General features: G+C 36.0%; 4 protein-coding genes across 6 annotated transcripts; 2 read left to right on the top strand and 2 right to left on the bottom strand.

Moving 5' to 3' along the window:
- sut2 (sugar transporter 2) lies at positions 1 to 2,309 on the bottom strand. The gene is made up of 5 exons (XM_068287690.1): positions 2,256 to 2,309; positions 1,887 to 2,173; positions 1,232 to 1,829; positions 431 to 752; positions 1 to 336 (listed from the first exon to the last, which is right to left on the bottom strand). The coding sequence occupies exons 2-5, from the start codon at positions 2,153 to 2,155 to the stop codon at positions 98 to 100; spliced, it is 1,428 nt and encodes a 475-aa protein (XP_068143791.1). The 5' UTR covers positions 2,156 to 2,173; positions 2,256 to 2,309; the 3' UTR covers positions 1 to 97.
- A 3,019-nt stretch (positions 2,310 to 5,328) lies between these two features.
- Positions 5,329 to 11,327, bottom strand: sut1 (sugar transporter 1). 2 transcript variants are annotated; one of them, XM_068287689.1, is made up of 7 exons: positions 11,204 to 11,327; positions 8,102 to 8,206; positions 7,886 to 8,046; positions 6,316 to 6,910; positions 6,040 to 6,252; positions 5,880 to 5,982; positions 5,329 to 5,723 (listed from the first exon to the last, which is right to left on the bottom strand). In XM_068287689.1, exons 1-7 carry the CDS (start codon positions 11,231 to 11,233, stop codon positions 5,470 to 5,472), a joined length of 1,461 nt encoding a protein of 486 aa, XP_068143790.1. In that variant the 5' UTR covers positions 11,234 to 11,327; the 3' UTR covers positions 5,329 to 5,469. The 2 variants fall into 2 exon arrangements, with proteins under 2 accessions (XP_068143790.1, XP_068143789.1); XM_068287688.1 differs by lacking the exon at positions 11,204 to 11,327 and adding an exon at positions 9,350 to 9,630.
- slv (saliva) lies at positions 9,830 to 11,192 on the top strand. Of its 2 annotated transcripts, XM_068287691.1 has the most exons (5): positions 9,830 to 9,997; positions 10,074 to 10,151; positions 10,260 to 10,489; positions 10,607 to 10,782; positions 10,840 to 11,192. In XM_068287691.1, the coding sequence occupies exons 1-5, from the start codon at positions 9,921 to 9,923 to the stop codon at positions 10,957 to 10,959; spliced, it is 681 nt and encodes a 226-aa protein (XP_068143792.1). In that variant the 5' UTR covers positions 9,830 to 9,920; the 3' UTR covers positions 10,960 to 11,192. The 2 variants fall into 2 exon arrangements, with proteins under 2 accessions (XP_068143792.1, XP_068143794.1); XM_068287693.1 differs by lacking the exons at positions 10,607 to 10,782; positions 10,840 to 11,192 and having other exon boundaries at positions 10,260 to 10,320; positions 10,376 to 10,441.
- Positions 11,328 to 11,845: 518 nt separating the features above from the next.
- Positions 11,846 to 12,710, top strand: Vps28 (vacuolar protein sorting 28). Its single transcript, XM_068287694.1, has one exon. The coding sequence runs from the start codon at positions 11,951 to 11,953 to the stop codon at positions 12,581 to 12,583; it is 633 nt and encodes a 210-aa protein (XP_068143795.1). The 5' UTR covers positions 11,846 to 11,950; the 3' UTR covers positions 12,584 to 12,710.
- The last annotated feature ends 2,043 nt before the right edge of the window (positions 12,711 to 14,753 follow it).

Here is a 14,753-nt window from a genome sequence, read left to right as displayed (position 1 = left end):
TTTAACTCCTTTGATATTTTTTATTATAAATGTATGTTGGAAGTATAATTAGCATAAGCTTCTTTTTTAGATCAAGACGATTCGATTACGGTCTCGATCATAATCCTTGGCTCATCAGTGGTTGGACATCCTTTGGCCTTCGGCCTCGTGTTTCTGGCAAAAATCTCCAGGTTAAAATAAGACAATAGATGCAAACGCACATGCAGGGCATAAAAGCAAAAGAGCTCCAAACACTCTGCAGCAAAGGAAAAAACATCCCGACTAGAAAATTGGCAACCCACGAGAAAAGACTCCCCAACGACATGGCGACTGGACGAGGCGTGTCCTCAAACAACTCTGCAATTAAAATTATATGTATGTACATACATATATACATAGTTATTCAATATACAATATTCTCCTTCATTCCTTCAAACTGATGCAGACCCACCTGACCCAATAAAGTACGCAATGGGACCCAATCCAAGCTGGAATCCCAATATAAATAACAGAACGAAGACAATGCACGAATAGGCTAACACAGTACTCGGTGATCTATCCAAGAAGTACAGGCCGAACGACATGCCTACTAGCGAGAGCCCACAAATAAAACAAGAGCCCATCAATAATGGACGACGAGCAATTCGGTGAACTACCAAAGGTCCTAGGAGGGAGGTGCACAGATTGAAGCCGCCTAGACCTAAATTAAGCCAAGTTGCTGTAGAGTAAGAGAATCCGGCATCGGTGAATATGGACAATGAGTAAAAAAAGATCTATAAGGAATTAAGTAAACAAACAAAAGTTAGCGTTGGGCAAGACCCCATAAATTATAAATATTGTTAATCAGCATCAACAGGCCAGTCGATCTAGACATATGCGTCCGTCCGTCCGTATTAAACTCGAGACCTCTAAGACTATAAGGGTTATTTAAAATTTTTGACACGCCCACTTCCGCCCTGCAGATTATATATACTGTGTAGAAATCAAATGCAACAATGCAATGTACTTTTACATCTGCCTGTCCCGACGACGTTAAAGTACTTTTTGGAGGCATGCCTCCATGCCATGGCATAAAATCTCGCGGATCTTGGTTTGAATCAATTCACAGTTTATACACGTAAGCTCGGGATTTACAAATAAATACTTTACTGGCAATATTCAGTCGAACTGAATTAAAAGTCATGAGATTAATTGGAATTTAAAAAACAAATATAAAATCTGACATTGATTTAAATTTCGACGACCAACTTACTGCGTTAATACCGCTTAGTTGTTGAGTGGCCTGGATGGAACAAACCAAAAGCAACGGTAGGAACAGTCTGCTATCTCCAAGTACTTTCCACAACGAGGCAGTCTCTGTATTTTCTTGTAGCATCAGCTCCATTTCCAAGAGCTCCTGCTGTATTACATCTTCATTCTTGTTGGGTCGCAGCCGCCGCAAAGCCTTTGCACCACCAGCCGCATCACGTTTGATTAAGTAAAGCCATCGTGGACTTTCGGGAAACCAAAACCACAAGGGCACTAAAGACAAGAATACCAGGATGGTATAGCTGCTCAATGCATAGTGCCAGAGATTTAGATTCCCCATTATATGTGGTAAGGTTATCACCTGGCCAAGCAGTATGCCGCCTGTTATACCTAGGCAAGTGAACACCCCAACGCTACCACTTAACTGGGAGGGAGCCGATTCAAGAAGATACATGGGTTGAGCGGTGAAGATTAAGGCAGAGGCCAAGCCACCTACAAAGCGACCGGTAATTAACATTTCTAGCGATTTGGCGGCCCGACAACATATAAAGAGAATTCCGGAGATAATAAGTAGCAGGCTACTGATAATTAGGGAACCTTTGCTGAAAAAGGTAGCTTTAGTTAGACCAGCCAGTTTCAGTCCTACTGAAATCACTTACCGTCCGTACCTGTTACTGCACCAGGCACTGAAACAGGAACCTCCAATGCCTCCAATTAGATATATAGAAACAATGCATGTCCATATTATATTCAGTTGTGTCGAACTAACCATAGTGTCATATTCATTGACCAAAATATCATTGCACCAATTCTTTATCAGCTCTGCAGGAGCGTTGACCACACCCAGGAAGTATCCCACTGGTATAGCTGTACCGAAAGTGATTGTCATACAAATGACGACCAAAAGAGGCGTCCATCCGTCCTTCATGTTTGGTCGGACCACCGGCTGCAAAATGGGACAGATCCCAAAAACGAAATCGCATGAATCACAAACAAATTGGCCTTATGCCACAAACTTATGTACATACTACATATATATCGGTTATTAATTAAAAATTATATAAAAATCAGTTGTATTCTTGACTACGAAATGTTGCTCTTTCTACCACTAATGATAAAGTGAGACTAAAAAGTAGACTAGTCACAAGTACCAGCCAGTGCTGGTGGTGTACACATGTTCGAACATCCAACTATCAGTATAAATCAATCAAAATATAGATCCATATATATTGCCAATATAATTGCCTAACCAGAAGTACAAATAGCTGCCATACACGACACAAACATACACTCGTACACATGTATGTGTCTATACGTAGGTATACCAGACCTCTTTAACTAGATATCGTTGTTGATATGTTTTTGCTTCTAACGTTTTCTTATCATAGCAGCGTCTGTTTGTCTTAGCCCAGAAATTGTTAATGTATGTATGTTCCTTACCCTTGCATTTAAATAATGTAGCTTCGCGGTACAACATAGTGAGAACTTAAGAAACAAAACTGAGCTTCAAGACTTTACACACTCAGTAGTTGATATGGATATAAAATGTTAGTCGCACGTTTGCACCGCATCACAGATGAACACAACTTTGGTAAGGGTTTCAAAAATATGCCTTGCGAATTGCTTATCTAATTTAAAGACCTTTTTAAAAATTTGACGTTAAAGATCCTAACGAATGTGTTGGAAAATAGGTAGAGTAGTTAGAATGATCACATTTTTATCGTTTTTGAGGCAAATACTATAAATGTGATATATTATTAGAATCGGGTTATTAAATTAATGTCACAATTTTGATGATATTCATGTCTCGTTATAAAGTGATTAATGGCAAAATTTAAATATTCAGTCGATAGCGAGTACTTCACAGATTTCGCATCCAAAACAAATCGGTTAACGATTATGGGTGTTAGAGTTGCCCAAACTTGAGACATACCTACATATTTAATAATGCGAATAAATGATAATTTATACAAAAATTTGCAACTTGAATTTTGCCTGATTTCAATCGATGTAGGCTTTTTTATTTGCATCTGAAAAGTATGTTCTTTATTAGTAGTCTGTTGCATAAAATTGTTATTAAATCAGATTACACTAAAGTATTATTAAAATTTGCAGTCCTCGTTAGATGAGTTGTATAAGTGACCCAGTTATTTGGGCAACTGAACAACGAGGACCCGGGTTCGAATCCCAGGCTAGTGTATGGATGTAGTTTTCCTCTAAACCGAAGGCCTTAGTTGCCAGTGCTTGTAAAATATATATACATATGTATGTACAAACTAATTTGTTTCTGAAGGTAGGATTCAATGTTGACTGACCAATGCACTGATATGGAAATACGAATGATGCAAAGCACGTCGAGAAGATTTTTTAAAGTTGTAAAATGAAATATTTTATGACCAGTCTCAGGATTGTAAAAAAGAGGACTACAAATGGTTTAAATACACTACTATAATACTAATATATTCAAAATTTCTCGCGTTAAATAAAATGAAGATAAATAATTCCAAAAGGTTAAGTTTGTTGGAAAACATAAATGATGATTTTGATGAAAATCAGCCATCAACAGGAAAAATTCAAAATTTACAAAAAAAAATATCGAAGAAGTTAAATTCGGCTCTGCCGAAGTTTATATACCCTTGCAGTCCTTGACAATAATAATTTTAGATGTTCAAAATTTGTTTTCTGCAACTCAATTCATCATTAACAAACAAAAGAATTTTATTCTTCATACTACAATTTGTTCTTCTTCTCTCATTCCCTCATTCCCTGAGCAAAGCAACGCACGCATACACATACAGTTCACGTAGCGTTGCGTCTGTGTGTGTGTATGCATGTGCTCTGTTGATTTAATGATAACGTAGTAGACAGCAAGCAGCGCTGCCGGCAGCGATTGAACCGATTTATATTGACTGTAACTTGTGATATATTTATCCGATCGGATTGAAATTTTGGAATCTGAGTTATTATATCCAATACTATCATCGTAGTAAATTTCATGAGGATACTCCAATTTTTATGTAAATGTTTGTTGTGAGCCATATGATATAGTGGTCCGATCCTTACAATTCTCATACTTTATCTCACCCGGGTAATAAAAAGCCCCCAAAAAAAATTTCATCGCGATAGCTCTTAAGATGGCTGAATAAAACGGATACGCACCGACGGACGGACGGACAGACGGACATTTCGACTCAGCTTCTCATGTTGATCAAGAATATATATACTTTATGGGGTCGGAAACGTCTCCTTCTGTGCGTTACAAACATCTGACCAATTTTATAATACCCTCTGCAAGGGTATAAAAATTGATTTTACCAAAAAAATTTTAAAACTATTTTACATGTCTCATTACATATGCTATCTCGCTCACTCTTGCAGACACGCGTGCACTTTAGCGCCTCCACAAGCCTACGGCCAACTCCAGGTTTTCGACCGCCTACGAAACACTATTACATATACATATGTACATATACATGTACATATTTCGCGATTTTAATAAAATTTGGTATATCGGTAGAAATGAATAAGACTAACTTGTATGTCGAATTGGTTAGTCTAAAATTACGGGAGGCAGTCGGTTTTTTTAAACTATGGAGGCGGATGTGGGTGTGGCAAAAATTTATAATAAACTCGATCACTTTACATACTATACGAGCCTACATACCAAATTGGGTGCCTCTACCTTTAATAGTCTCCGAGATCTACTTCGATCAACTTCGACCTCGTCAAAGTTTGTATCCCGTTTTAAGTTTTTTGTTACTCTTTTCGCACCGATGTATGTACATATGTATGTACATTGTTCCTATGGGAGCTATGTGATATAGGCACACGATCTTGATCAAAGTTGGCACAGTCGTTCAAATGTGTAATAAACTTACCAATAAAATAAAAGATCGTTGACTACATCATAGAACTCCCTTAGGAACAACCTGTGGTGAAAAGTGACTAATCAATAATTTCGTTATTTTACAGTAAGATTGTCGGATTTTCTTTCGCAAACATTATAGTTTCAATATAAAATTTTGTTAAAAAAAAATCGAAATTCAAAATTTTTTCCAGTTCCTGAACATGGTTGTAATGATGATAAAAAACACAGTTACGTTTCTTAAATAGTTCGTTCTATATTTTACAAAAATGTTACTTACAGAAATAAGTATTAACTGAGCATTCAACTTTAAAGGCTTGATATCCTCAATGGCAGTTGGTACTTAGCTTTTAGTTTAGACTACTTTTGCTATAGCTCTATTTCACCTTCGAGCGAAAGCCTTTCGAGACAAGTGGTGCCACTTCGGACGGATCGCGTCCACGCGTTTCCGGCAAATAGAATTTCGTCAACAAACATAACAAAATGCACGTAATAGAAAAGGGTAGAAAGACAAATGCACCCCAGGCATTTTGAAGACTGGGAAATGAGATACCAATTACAAAATTGCAAGTCCATGATGCCAGACTTCCCATAGACATTGCCACGGGTCGGGGAGCCACTTCAAAGAGTTCTGCAAATCGAAAAATCATTTAATGCCAATGAGTTGGTTAGACAAAAAAAAAATTGTCACGATATTGTCTTTGACGACCTTGCGTCTGGAATTACTATAAATAAGCTCCAGCTTACTTATACGTTTTAATCGCGACGTTTTTGTCTATACAATTACCTGCACCAATAAAGTAAGGAATTGGACCCAGGCCAAATTGATAGAAGAATATGTAGCCCATAATACAAAATATGCAAGCGGCGGCAAACCAGCTGACAAAGTCCTATAAAAAAAAATAGTTTTAAGTGTCGAAATATTACTTAAGATCCTTTTTACTCACTATATAGTAGAGGACAAACGTAATGGTAAATAAGAATATAGAACATAAACCACAGGAAAACATCATAAGAGTGCGTCGATTACAATAGGCCATTAGTATTGGCCCGAGCAATGAGATCATCAAATTCAGTCCTCCCGCTGCCAAATTCGCCCACTGAGCATTTTCCGTTGATAATCCGGCCTTCTCAAAAATAGATACTGAATAATAGAAAATCTGCAATGATCAATATTTTTATACTAAGTAAAAGTCAACTTTTGAGGATACGCAACAACATACCGCATTAATCCCGGACAATTGTTGGCCGCCATGGAAGCAACAGACAATAAATATGGGCAATAAAAAGTTCGGGTCCCGCAGCACATCACAGAAGCTGCTAGATTGCACCTTCGCATTGGCCTCTGCCTCCATTTCGGCTATCTCTTGCGAAATCATGTCATCAGCATTTAAGCCACGCAATCTAGTAAGCTCACGACGGGCAGCTGCGTGATCCCCCTTGACGATGTAAAGGAACTTCGGACTCTCCGGAAAGACGAATGAAGGTAAATAGCAGGCTACAATTAACAGCATGTAGGCAGTCAACGCATAATGCCAAAGGTCTTCGGTACCAAAAACATTGACTAGACTGCAAATCTGTCCCACCACTACACCTCCTGTGACGCCCACGGCACAAAACACCCCTAAAGTGCCTCGTGCAGATAGAGGTGCTACTTCGGATAGGTACATGGGCAATGTGGCTGTGACCAAACCAGATGCGAGGCCAACAATGAATCGCCCAATTACGAGCATTTCCACTGAACCAGCCGCTCGGCAAAAGAAGAACAGTAAAGCTCCAATGGTAAACAGTGCACCACAAATGAGAAAACAGGCTTTTCTATAATGGAAAGAATTTTATTTTTTTTAATTGATCCTTTGTACACTTTTAATTCTATGTGCTTGCTGCTGGGGGAAGTAAGGGGGGGAACCTATTTTTGTACCATGCACCCATAGGGTGAAATGGTATATTAAAGTCGCCAAAATGTACATACATATGTATGTAACAGGCAAAAGGAAGCTTTTCCGACACCATAAGTATATTCTTGATCAACAGCTGAGTCGAGATAAAGCCACCAAATTTGGTAAATAGGCTCGTGTACTATGTCAAGTGATCGAGTTTATTTCAAATTTTTATCACGCTCCTTTCCGCCCCCGCGGAAAAACGTTTATCTCAAAGACTATTCTAGCTAGAGACTTCATATGGTATGAATATTTGCTTAATAAATGCGCAGATTTTGTAAGTGTACAAATTTTGACACGCCCCCAATTATCTCCAGTAATTTTCTACCTTATGCCTTGAAAATTTATAGTAATAATCAAGAACATACCAAATTTTATACAAATCGGCCAAGTTATAAACATATAAACATACATATAAAGCATATAAATATTTTTTCATAAGGCCGAAGTTGGCCGTTGGCTGGTGGGGGCGCTATGGTGCGCATATTTTTCAGTGAGCGAGATTTATGATTGTAAAAAGCATTTGAACAGAATATTTTATAAATACATACATACATATGTATATTATTCGCATTTGTTATTATAAATTTAAAATATATTTGCTTTACTGGTGCATGGTATATTTGAGTCGACGAGACGACTTTAAATGAATTAACAATAAGTCTGTTTGCATGTTTTCCAAACTGTAAATGAAAATGCGTCTTACACTATGCAAATACCATAATTTGCATTTATCATTCATTAAAGTTGTTAGCCTCTACAAAGAAGACTAATGAGTGACGGCTGTGTGGTTGATTGAATCCAAAGAAATCTTTGGAGAATTACACTTTATCATATCAGTCGATTAACTTGCCTGCCAAATTTATTAGCAACTCCAGCCCCACCCAACGATCCGATGGCGCCTCCAACCAGGAAAATTGAAACTATCGATGACCATAACAAATCCAAGGAACTTACACTCAAATTGCTGCCATATCTGTCATGCAATGTTTGATTGCACCAATTTTTCATTAGCTGTAAAGGTACACAATATTAATTGAGTCAATTTAGACCACTTTGAACTAAGTACCTTAGAGGGCGCATTGATAACGCCTATGCAATAGCCAGTTGGAACCGCACCGCCAATTGTTGTTGCAAAAGCTACCAATATAAGCAGCTTCCCCCATTGGGATTGCTAAAAGTACCAAAATTCAAACATGTAAGATTAAAAGAACTGAAATTTTTAATAATGTGTGTAGTTCTAATTGTAGAAAGTCCAAGAGAAGTGAACTTTAACTTGCATTAATGATAACAGCCACCATGCGTAATTTGTTTGAGGGTGACTTTTAAAGAGGACTAATTAAATATTTTTAGACAGTTCAGTTTCTTGATTTACGACTTTTGCGTTTAAAAAGCTTTAATTAGAGATAGTCTTGACCTAAAGCATGTGCGAAATAATTTATTAAAAATGCTTCAACATATTTTTTGACGAGTGCTTCAAAATTATACATATTTGCATACTCCAAAAACATATTTGTTATCTCGAATTAATTTATAGCACGGATTGATAAGGATTGATTAAGAAATTTACTTGAAAGGTATTTGCTAAAAAAGCTTAAATATAGACAAATACCAAAATGTACATTTATGTATGTACATACATATGCATGTATGTATATATATATATTCGTACCTACATATACAAAAGTATAAAAATATCGCCTGACACAATTTCACTGTCAACGTTCTTATACCCTGTAAAATGGTATCTTAAGAACAATATAAGAATAAGAACAATTTCTCTCTTCAATGTAAATTGATTCGAAATTGGCTTTATAGCCATAGCTTACGATTTATTCGTAGAAGCTATTTCGTCAATAGATGTGATTTTGAATAAATTCCAACCTTGCCAGAGGTCGATACTACAATTTACATTTCATTGGATGAGGTTTACCACACATGTGTAAGTTTATTTGACTAAAATCTATAGTATGTAAATACATATATTTACCAGAAATTGTAATATTTGTGTATTGGAAGGCAGATAAGAAATAAAACTGTCAACGTTTTAAGATTAGAAATATATTTGTACATATAATTAAAAATACACAAAATATTAAAAAATATTGAAAATTACATTTATTGACAAAAACATACATACATATTTATTTTGTAATTTTGCAATATTGTTTATATAAAAGATTTCAAGGCAATATTAACAATATAATAATAAGAATCAACATTTATTTGTCCATCGGTGCAGATTAATTTTAAAATTTTAAGGGTGCAAGATAGTACATAAAGACAGTCAGTGAATTTAGTGTTTATAACATCTCACCTGTTGCTGCCTTGTTATCAACTCAATTGTATTTTGTGGATTTAATTGTTGGACTTCGGCTTGATGTTGACTATAATTACTTTTATTAGCCATATTTAAATAGAAAGCACTTTACAAACACTTTATAAGGCACGAAATTGTTAATAAAAATTTTATTGATGTCGCCGGCGTTTGTGTAAACCAAAAACAGTTAACAAATAAACCGCACTACTTTCGCGCTAGCCACATGAACCCAACAAAAACATTAATAAAACGAGTGAGTTCGGAAAAAGCCACTCAAACATTTCGATTTGAAATATATCGACTAAGAAGTCAATCGAACAGTTGTGATAGAATACATATGCACCATCCCTCAAAATAATAAACCATGGCGTTCAGTGAGAATCGAGTATTATGAGTAAAAATACTCTGTATATTCATTATCATTACAAGTCGATACTTTCGATGCGAAAATCGATATATGTATAGTAGAACCGATGATGCTTCGTTGCAATCATCAGCTGTTCCTTTTGTTGACGTTAACAACAGTCTTAAATCTAGTATATTGCTTTATCTATAAACAACCCAAGATATGTCGGCGTTGGCCTATGATTCGCTGTTATCCACCACGGCGGTGATTAGCACTGTTTTTCAATTCCTCTCAGGATCGTAAGTTAAATAATAAAGCACAATAACTTGAAAGAAACTATAATTCATATAATTTTATTTTTTTCCCCTCTTTTAGCATCGTATGCCGGAAATATATACAAAAGAAAAGCACAGGCGACTCCTCCGGTCTTCCCTTTATCTGCGGCTTCTTATCGTAAGTTCTCTAAAAAAGAACTGTTGACGTCGACATCCATCGGTGTTATTTAAGGTGTTACTTAAACTCAAATTATGAATTCGTTTCTTGTTTTGTTTGTTTAAACAGTTGTAGCTTTTGGCTGCGCTACGGCGTCTTAACCAACGAGCAAAGCGTTGTTCTAGTGAATGTAATTGGAGCAACTCTATTTCTAGGCTATATTTTGACCTTCTACGTGTTTACAGTTAATAAACGCTGCTATGTCAAACAGTTTGCATTTGTTCTCCTTATCCTAATAGGAGTAATTTGGTATACCAATCGACTGACCGCACAGCCAAAGCAAATGATTCAAATAACAGGTATAGTTCAATAGTTCAAAAAAGCACGTTTACCTAATACTTATTTATCTGTATGTGCGCACGTATGTATGTATGTATGTATAGCTTCAATCGAAAAATGTTTCTTTTTATTGACAGGCATCGTTTGCTGTGTTGTCACTGTCTGTTTTTTTGCGGCACCGTTAACCAGTCTAGTCCACGTTATAAGGGTCAAAAATTCCGAAAGTCTACCGCTCCCACTAATATCAACATCGTTTTTCGTCAGTTTGCAGTGGCTAATCTATGGCATACTAATATCTGATTCATTTATACAGGTGATACACTTCACATTATAAATATGTAAACATAGTGAAATTGAACCTTTTTCGCAGATACCCAATTTCCTTGGCTGTATATTGTCTCTCCTGCAGCTTAGTCTCTTTGTAATTTATCCACCGCGTACTTACACCGGCCAAGGCTATAAACTAGTCGAACAGGCTGTGCCGTTTTAGAAAGAATTGCAAGCAAAATCATTTACATACATATATGACGTTCGAGCAGATATCAAAACAGGATGAAAATGTTCCTTGCCCTGAATGTTAATCTAAAGTACTAACTAAGTATGTATATGCATATGTAAAATTGGTTATGCTTACATATGTATGTATATTTATCATTTGTAATACCTTATTAGTATCTAATTTTAAGTATTTATTAAATTGAACTCGTTTCATAAAGACAGAAATATTTACTTACATTATTTGTGTCCTCATGTTTTAAATCCATTTCATTTATGTATGTATGTATATATTATGTATGCGACACTTAAAAAAGGGGCTGATCGTTTGACTGCTACTGAAATTTAAACAAAATATTTACTTCTATGCTTCGGCATTGCTATTCGGTCAATAATATCGACAAGCCGATGTGCATCCACATATGTATGTACTTCAGTTTGTCATAAATTTTTTGATTAAATGAGCGTAGTTATTGTGTTCTTTGCACTGCCGTTTCTTTGGTAGTTGATATCTATCGGTCTACTAATTTAATAATATTTGGCTTTCGGATGCTCAATGATTGGGGTAGTATAGTAAAATCTTTATCTTTACAATGTGAATCCACAAATTGGCAGTTCTTTTATGTGCTAATAAAGGAGATAAGATTATTATTAAAACAAAATAAAGCGAAACAGAGCGAAACTACAATACGCCTAACTACTAACATAAAAAGCTTTTGCTAAGAAATTATTTCGGTTGACTGTTAATTTTAAGTTAACTAAAAATATTCATCATTTAGGTTATTAAATATGCGTTCATAAAAATTTCAAATATATATTTTTAAATTTTTTATTTGGTCAAATCAAAACAAACGGTCATACTTGAAATCGATGTGATGCGTTTTTCAACACTGGCATTTTATTTTCTGAACAAAGTCACTAACATTTGATACAGTCATTGGCATTTCGTTAATTTATAACATTTTTTATTCATACGAAACCACATCATGCATGAGAATAGTCCTGAGCTGTACGAAGAGGTGAAGCTGTTTCGAAATGCTCGTGAAAGGGAGCGGTACGACAACATGGCTGACTTGTATGCCATTATTAACACCATACAACAGCTGGAAAAGGCCTACATCCGTGACTGCATCACACCCCAGGAGTACACAGCTGCCTGCTCTAAGCATTTGGTTCAATTCAAGATAGCATTTAAGCAAGTCCAGAGTGACGAGTTCCCCACAGTGGACATATTCGTTAAGAAGTTCCGCCTTGACTGCCCGGCTGCCTTGGAACGCATCCGTGAGGATCGCCCCATCACGATACGCGATGACAAGGGCAACACATCCAAGTGCATTGCGGAAATAGTTTCTCTGTTCATCACAATAATGGACAAATTACGTCTGCAGATCAATACGATGGATGCCTTGCAGCCCGATGTTAAGGATTTAGCCGACAATATGAATAGGCTATCTCTGATTCCAGAAGATTTCGATGCAAAGCAAAAAGTTGAGAAATGGCTCTCCATTCTTAACGAAATGCAGGCTTCCGATGCATTGAGCGAAAGCCAAGTGCGCCAAATTCTCTTTGATTTGGAGTCGTCCTATGCAGATTTCAATAAATTATTGCACAGCCAATAGCGCTTTACAGTATAGGTACTTTCAAGTTATTCAAGTATATAAAATAATTATGCCTTTGCTTAAATTTTAAATAAATAGTTCGTATCGCTGTATATTATCTCAAAATAAAAAAAGTTTATATGTATAATTGGATTTCACATTATGAATATAATACATAATAACATGGTATTAATTAACCCCTATGAAATATATATATATTTTCAACAGAGAAAGGGAAATTTTTTAATTTAATTACTTAATTACACTAGGTTGCAAAAATAAATGGCATTGAGTGAACCATTGACTTGAAGACGTGCCTACGATAACCTGAAATCGAGGAACTCAATAGTGAAATTTTAATTTTTAGTCACATGATTAAAATATTCCCACATATCCCGTAAACCATATTGTTAATCAAAAGGTATTGAATTGGCCTTTACAATGCTATATACATTCATTATCGACATATGGACTGTTTGCTGTTTGGAAAACCGATGGAGTGAAGAAATACTATCTTTTTATACCCTTGCAAAAAGGGTGAATTAATTTTGGGCAGAAGTGTGCAACGCATTAAAGGAAGCGTCTCCGACCATATAAAATATACATTCATGATCACCACGATGAGACGAGTTCAAACAGCCATGTCCGTTTGTCTGTCCGCCCGTCTGGATCAACGCAAACTCCTCCTAGACCGTTGGAGCTACAGTTGAAATTTTGCACTAGGCCTGTATATACTGCAGGTGTTATATATCTTGGATTCAGCCGGATCGGACCACTATATCATATAGCTCCCATACAAACGGCAAAGTCACGAATAGTGAATTTTTTGAGTAACTTGGTTATTTTCTGAGCTATTGTCGTGAAATTTAATATTGGCAACGATTGTGCCAAATTAGATCAAGATCGGGAGACTAAATCATATAGTTTCTATAGGAACGATCGTTTGAAAACAGTGACTTTTTTCAATAACTTCGTTAATTTTGACGCCATTGCTTTAAAATTAAATATTTGTGAGTTTAATATATGTATCTGTTAATGACTGAATTTGATAAAGATCAGGTGGCTATATCATAGGAACAATCGGTGGAAAACAGTGACTTTGATCAATTTCTTCGTTATTTCCTATGCTAAGATTGTAGGCTATTCATTCGACATTCCACATTGATGGCTATAGATAAGAAAAGAGTTACCACAAATTTGCAAGGGTATACAAGCTTTGACGAGGTCAAAGTTAGCCCCGGCCCTCTGTTTTATAGTAATGATACCACTAACGAAAAAAAACTTCTCAGATGAATTTGGACACATTTTAAAACAATATTATTTGCCGCTCATAAATGTTTCACATGATTTACAGATAACATCTAAAGGCCAACTCAGTACCTTTCGATTAATTTTACATACATACATACAAACTATATGAGGCTGGACAATACGGTTTAGGAGATATGTGGCAATATTTGAAGAATGTGCATAAAAACTAACTTTCCGCGAATATCTCGAAAGCGGTACTTAAGAAATTAAACACTTTCTTCTTTTAATTGATTTTTCGTTGAGCGTGGCAAATGTTTTCGCCACAACCGCTATTTCAGTAAGAAATAATAAAGAATTAAAATACCTCAAAATTTCGCTTTTTATACCATGCACCCATAGGGCGAAATGGTATATTAAAGTCGGCGAAATGTACATTTGTAACAGGCAGAAGGAAGCTTTTCCGACCCCATAATTATATATATTCTTGATCAGTACCAACAGCCGAGTCGAACTAGCCATGTCCGTCCGTATGAGCGCCTAGATCTCGTAGACTATAAAAGATAAGCCACCAAATTTGGCATGTAGGATCTTGTTGTATGTAAAGTGATCGAGTTTATTCCAAATTTTTGAACGCTCCTTTCCGCCCCCGCAATTTAAAAAAAGTTTATCTCAAAGACTATTCTATCTGGGACTCCATATTTATTATGTTTATTTGTTCAATTTTGTATGCGAAAAAAATCTGATACGCCCCCTTCCGCGCCCGTAATTTAAGAAAACTCGGTTATCTTCCGTGATTTCTACTTCATGCCATGAAAATTTGCAACATTATCCCATCCTATTTAATAAAAAGAATAAACGTTTCGAAATCGTCGCGATCTGCTGTTCAGAAAATGTTATTAGATGCTAATTAGATTTACAAGTTATTTCAAACACAATTACC

Source organism: Drosophila tropicalis, unplaced genomic scaffold (assembly GCF_018151085.1).
Source record: "Drosophila tropicalis isolate 14030-0801.00 unplaced genomic scaffold, ASM1815108v1 contig_573, whole genome shotgun sequence".
In the NCBI taxonomy this organism is placed as follows: Eukaryota; Metazoa; Arthropoda; class Insecta; order Diptera; family Drosophilidae; genus Drosophila; species Drosophila tropicalis.
The sequence above is the reverse complement of the archived record's forward strand: the minus strand, read 5'-3'. Positions and strand labels throughout refer to the sequence as shown.

Bases quoted from the DNA above. Each gene is read 5' to 3' on its own strand.
- sut2 (XM_068287690.1), bottom strand. From the start codon at position 2,155: ATGAAGGACGGATGGACGCCTCTTTTGGTCGTCATTTGTATGACAATC. The intron at 1,830-1,886 runs GTAAGTGATTTC...TACCTTTTTCAG, and splicing joins TGCAGTAACAGGTACGGACG to CAAAGGTTCCCTAATTATCA. The intron at 753-1,231 runs GTAAGTTGGTCG...AATTCCTTATAG, and splicing joins AACTAAGCGGTATTAACGCA to ATCTTTTTTTACTCATTGTC.
- Vps28 (XM_068287694.1), top strand. From the start codon at position 11,951: ATGCATGAGAATAGTCCTGAGCTGTACGAAGAGGTGAAGCTGTTTCGA.
- sut1 (XM_068287688.1), bottom strand. From the start codon at position 9,442: ATGGCTAATAAAAGTAATTATAGTCAACATCAAGCCGAAGTCCAACAA. The intron at 8,047-8,101 runs GTACTTAGTTCA...GTACCTTTACAG, and splicing joins TTATCAATGCGCCCTCTAAG to CTAATGAAAAATTGGTGCAA. The intron at 6,253-6,315 runs GTATGTTGTTGC...TGATCATTGCAG, and splicing joins AATTGTCCGGGATTAATGCG to ATTTTCTATTATTCAGTATC.
- slv (XM_068287691.1), top strand. From the start codon at position 9,921: ATGTCGGCGTTGGCCTATGATTCGCTGTTATCCACCACGGCGGTGATT. The intron at 9,998-10,073 runs GTAAGTTAAATA...CCCCTCTTTTAG, and splicing joins TTTCAATTCCTCTCAGGATC to CATCGTATGCCGGAAATATA. The intron at 10,152-10,259 runs GTAAGTTCTCTA...TTGTTTAAACAG, and splicing joins TTTATCTGCGGCTTCTTATC to TTGTAGCTTTTGGCTGCGCT.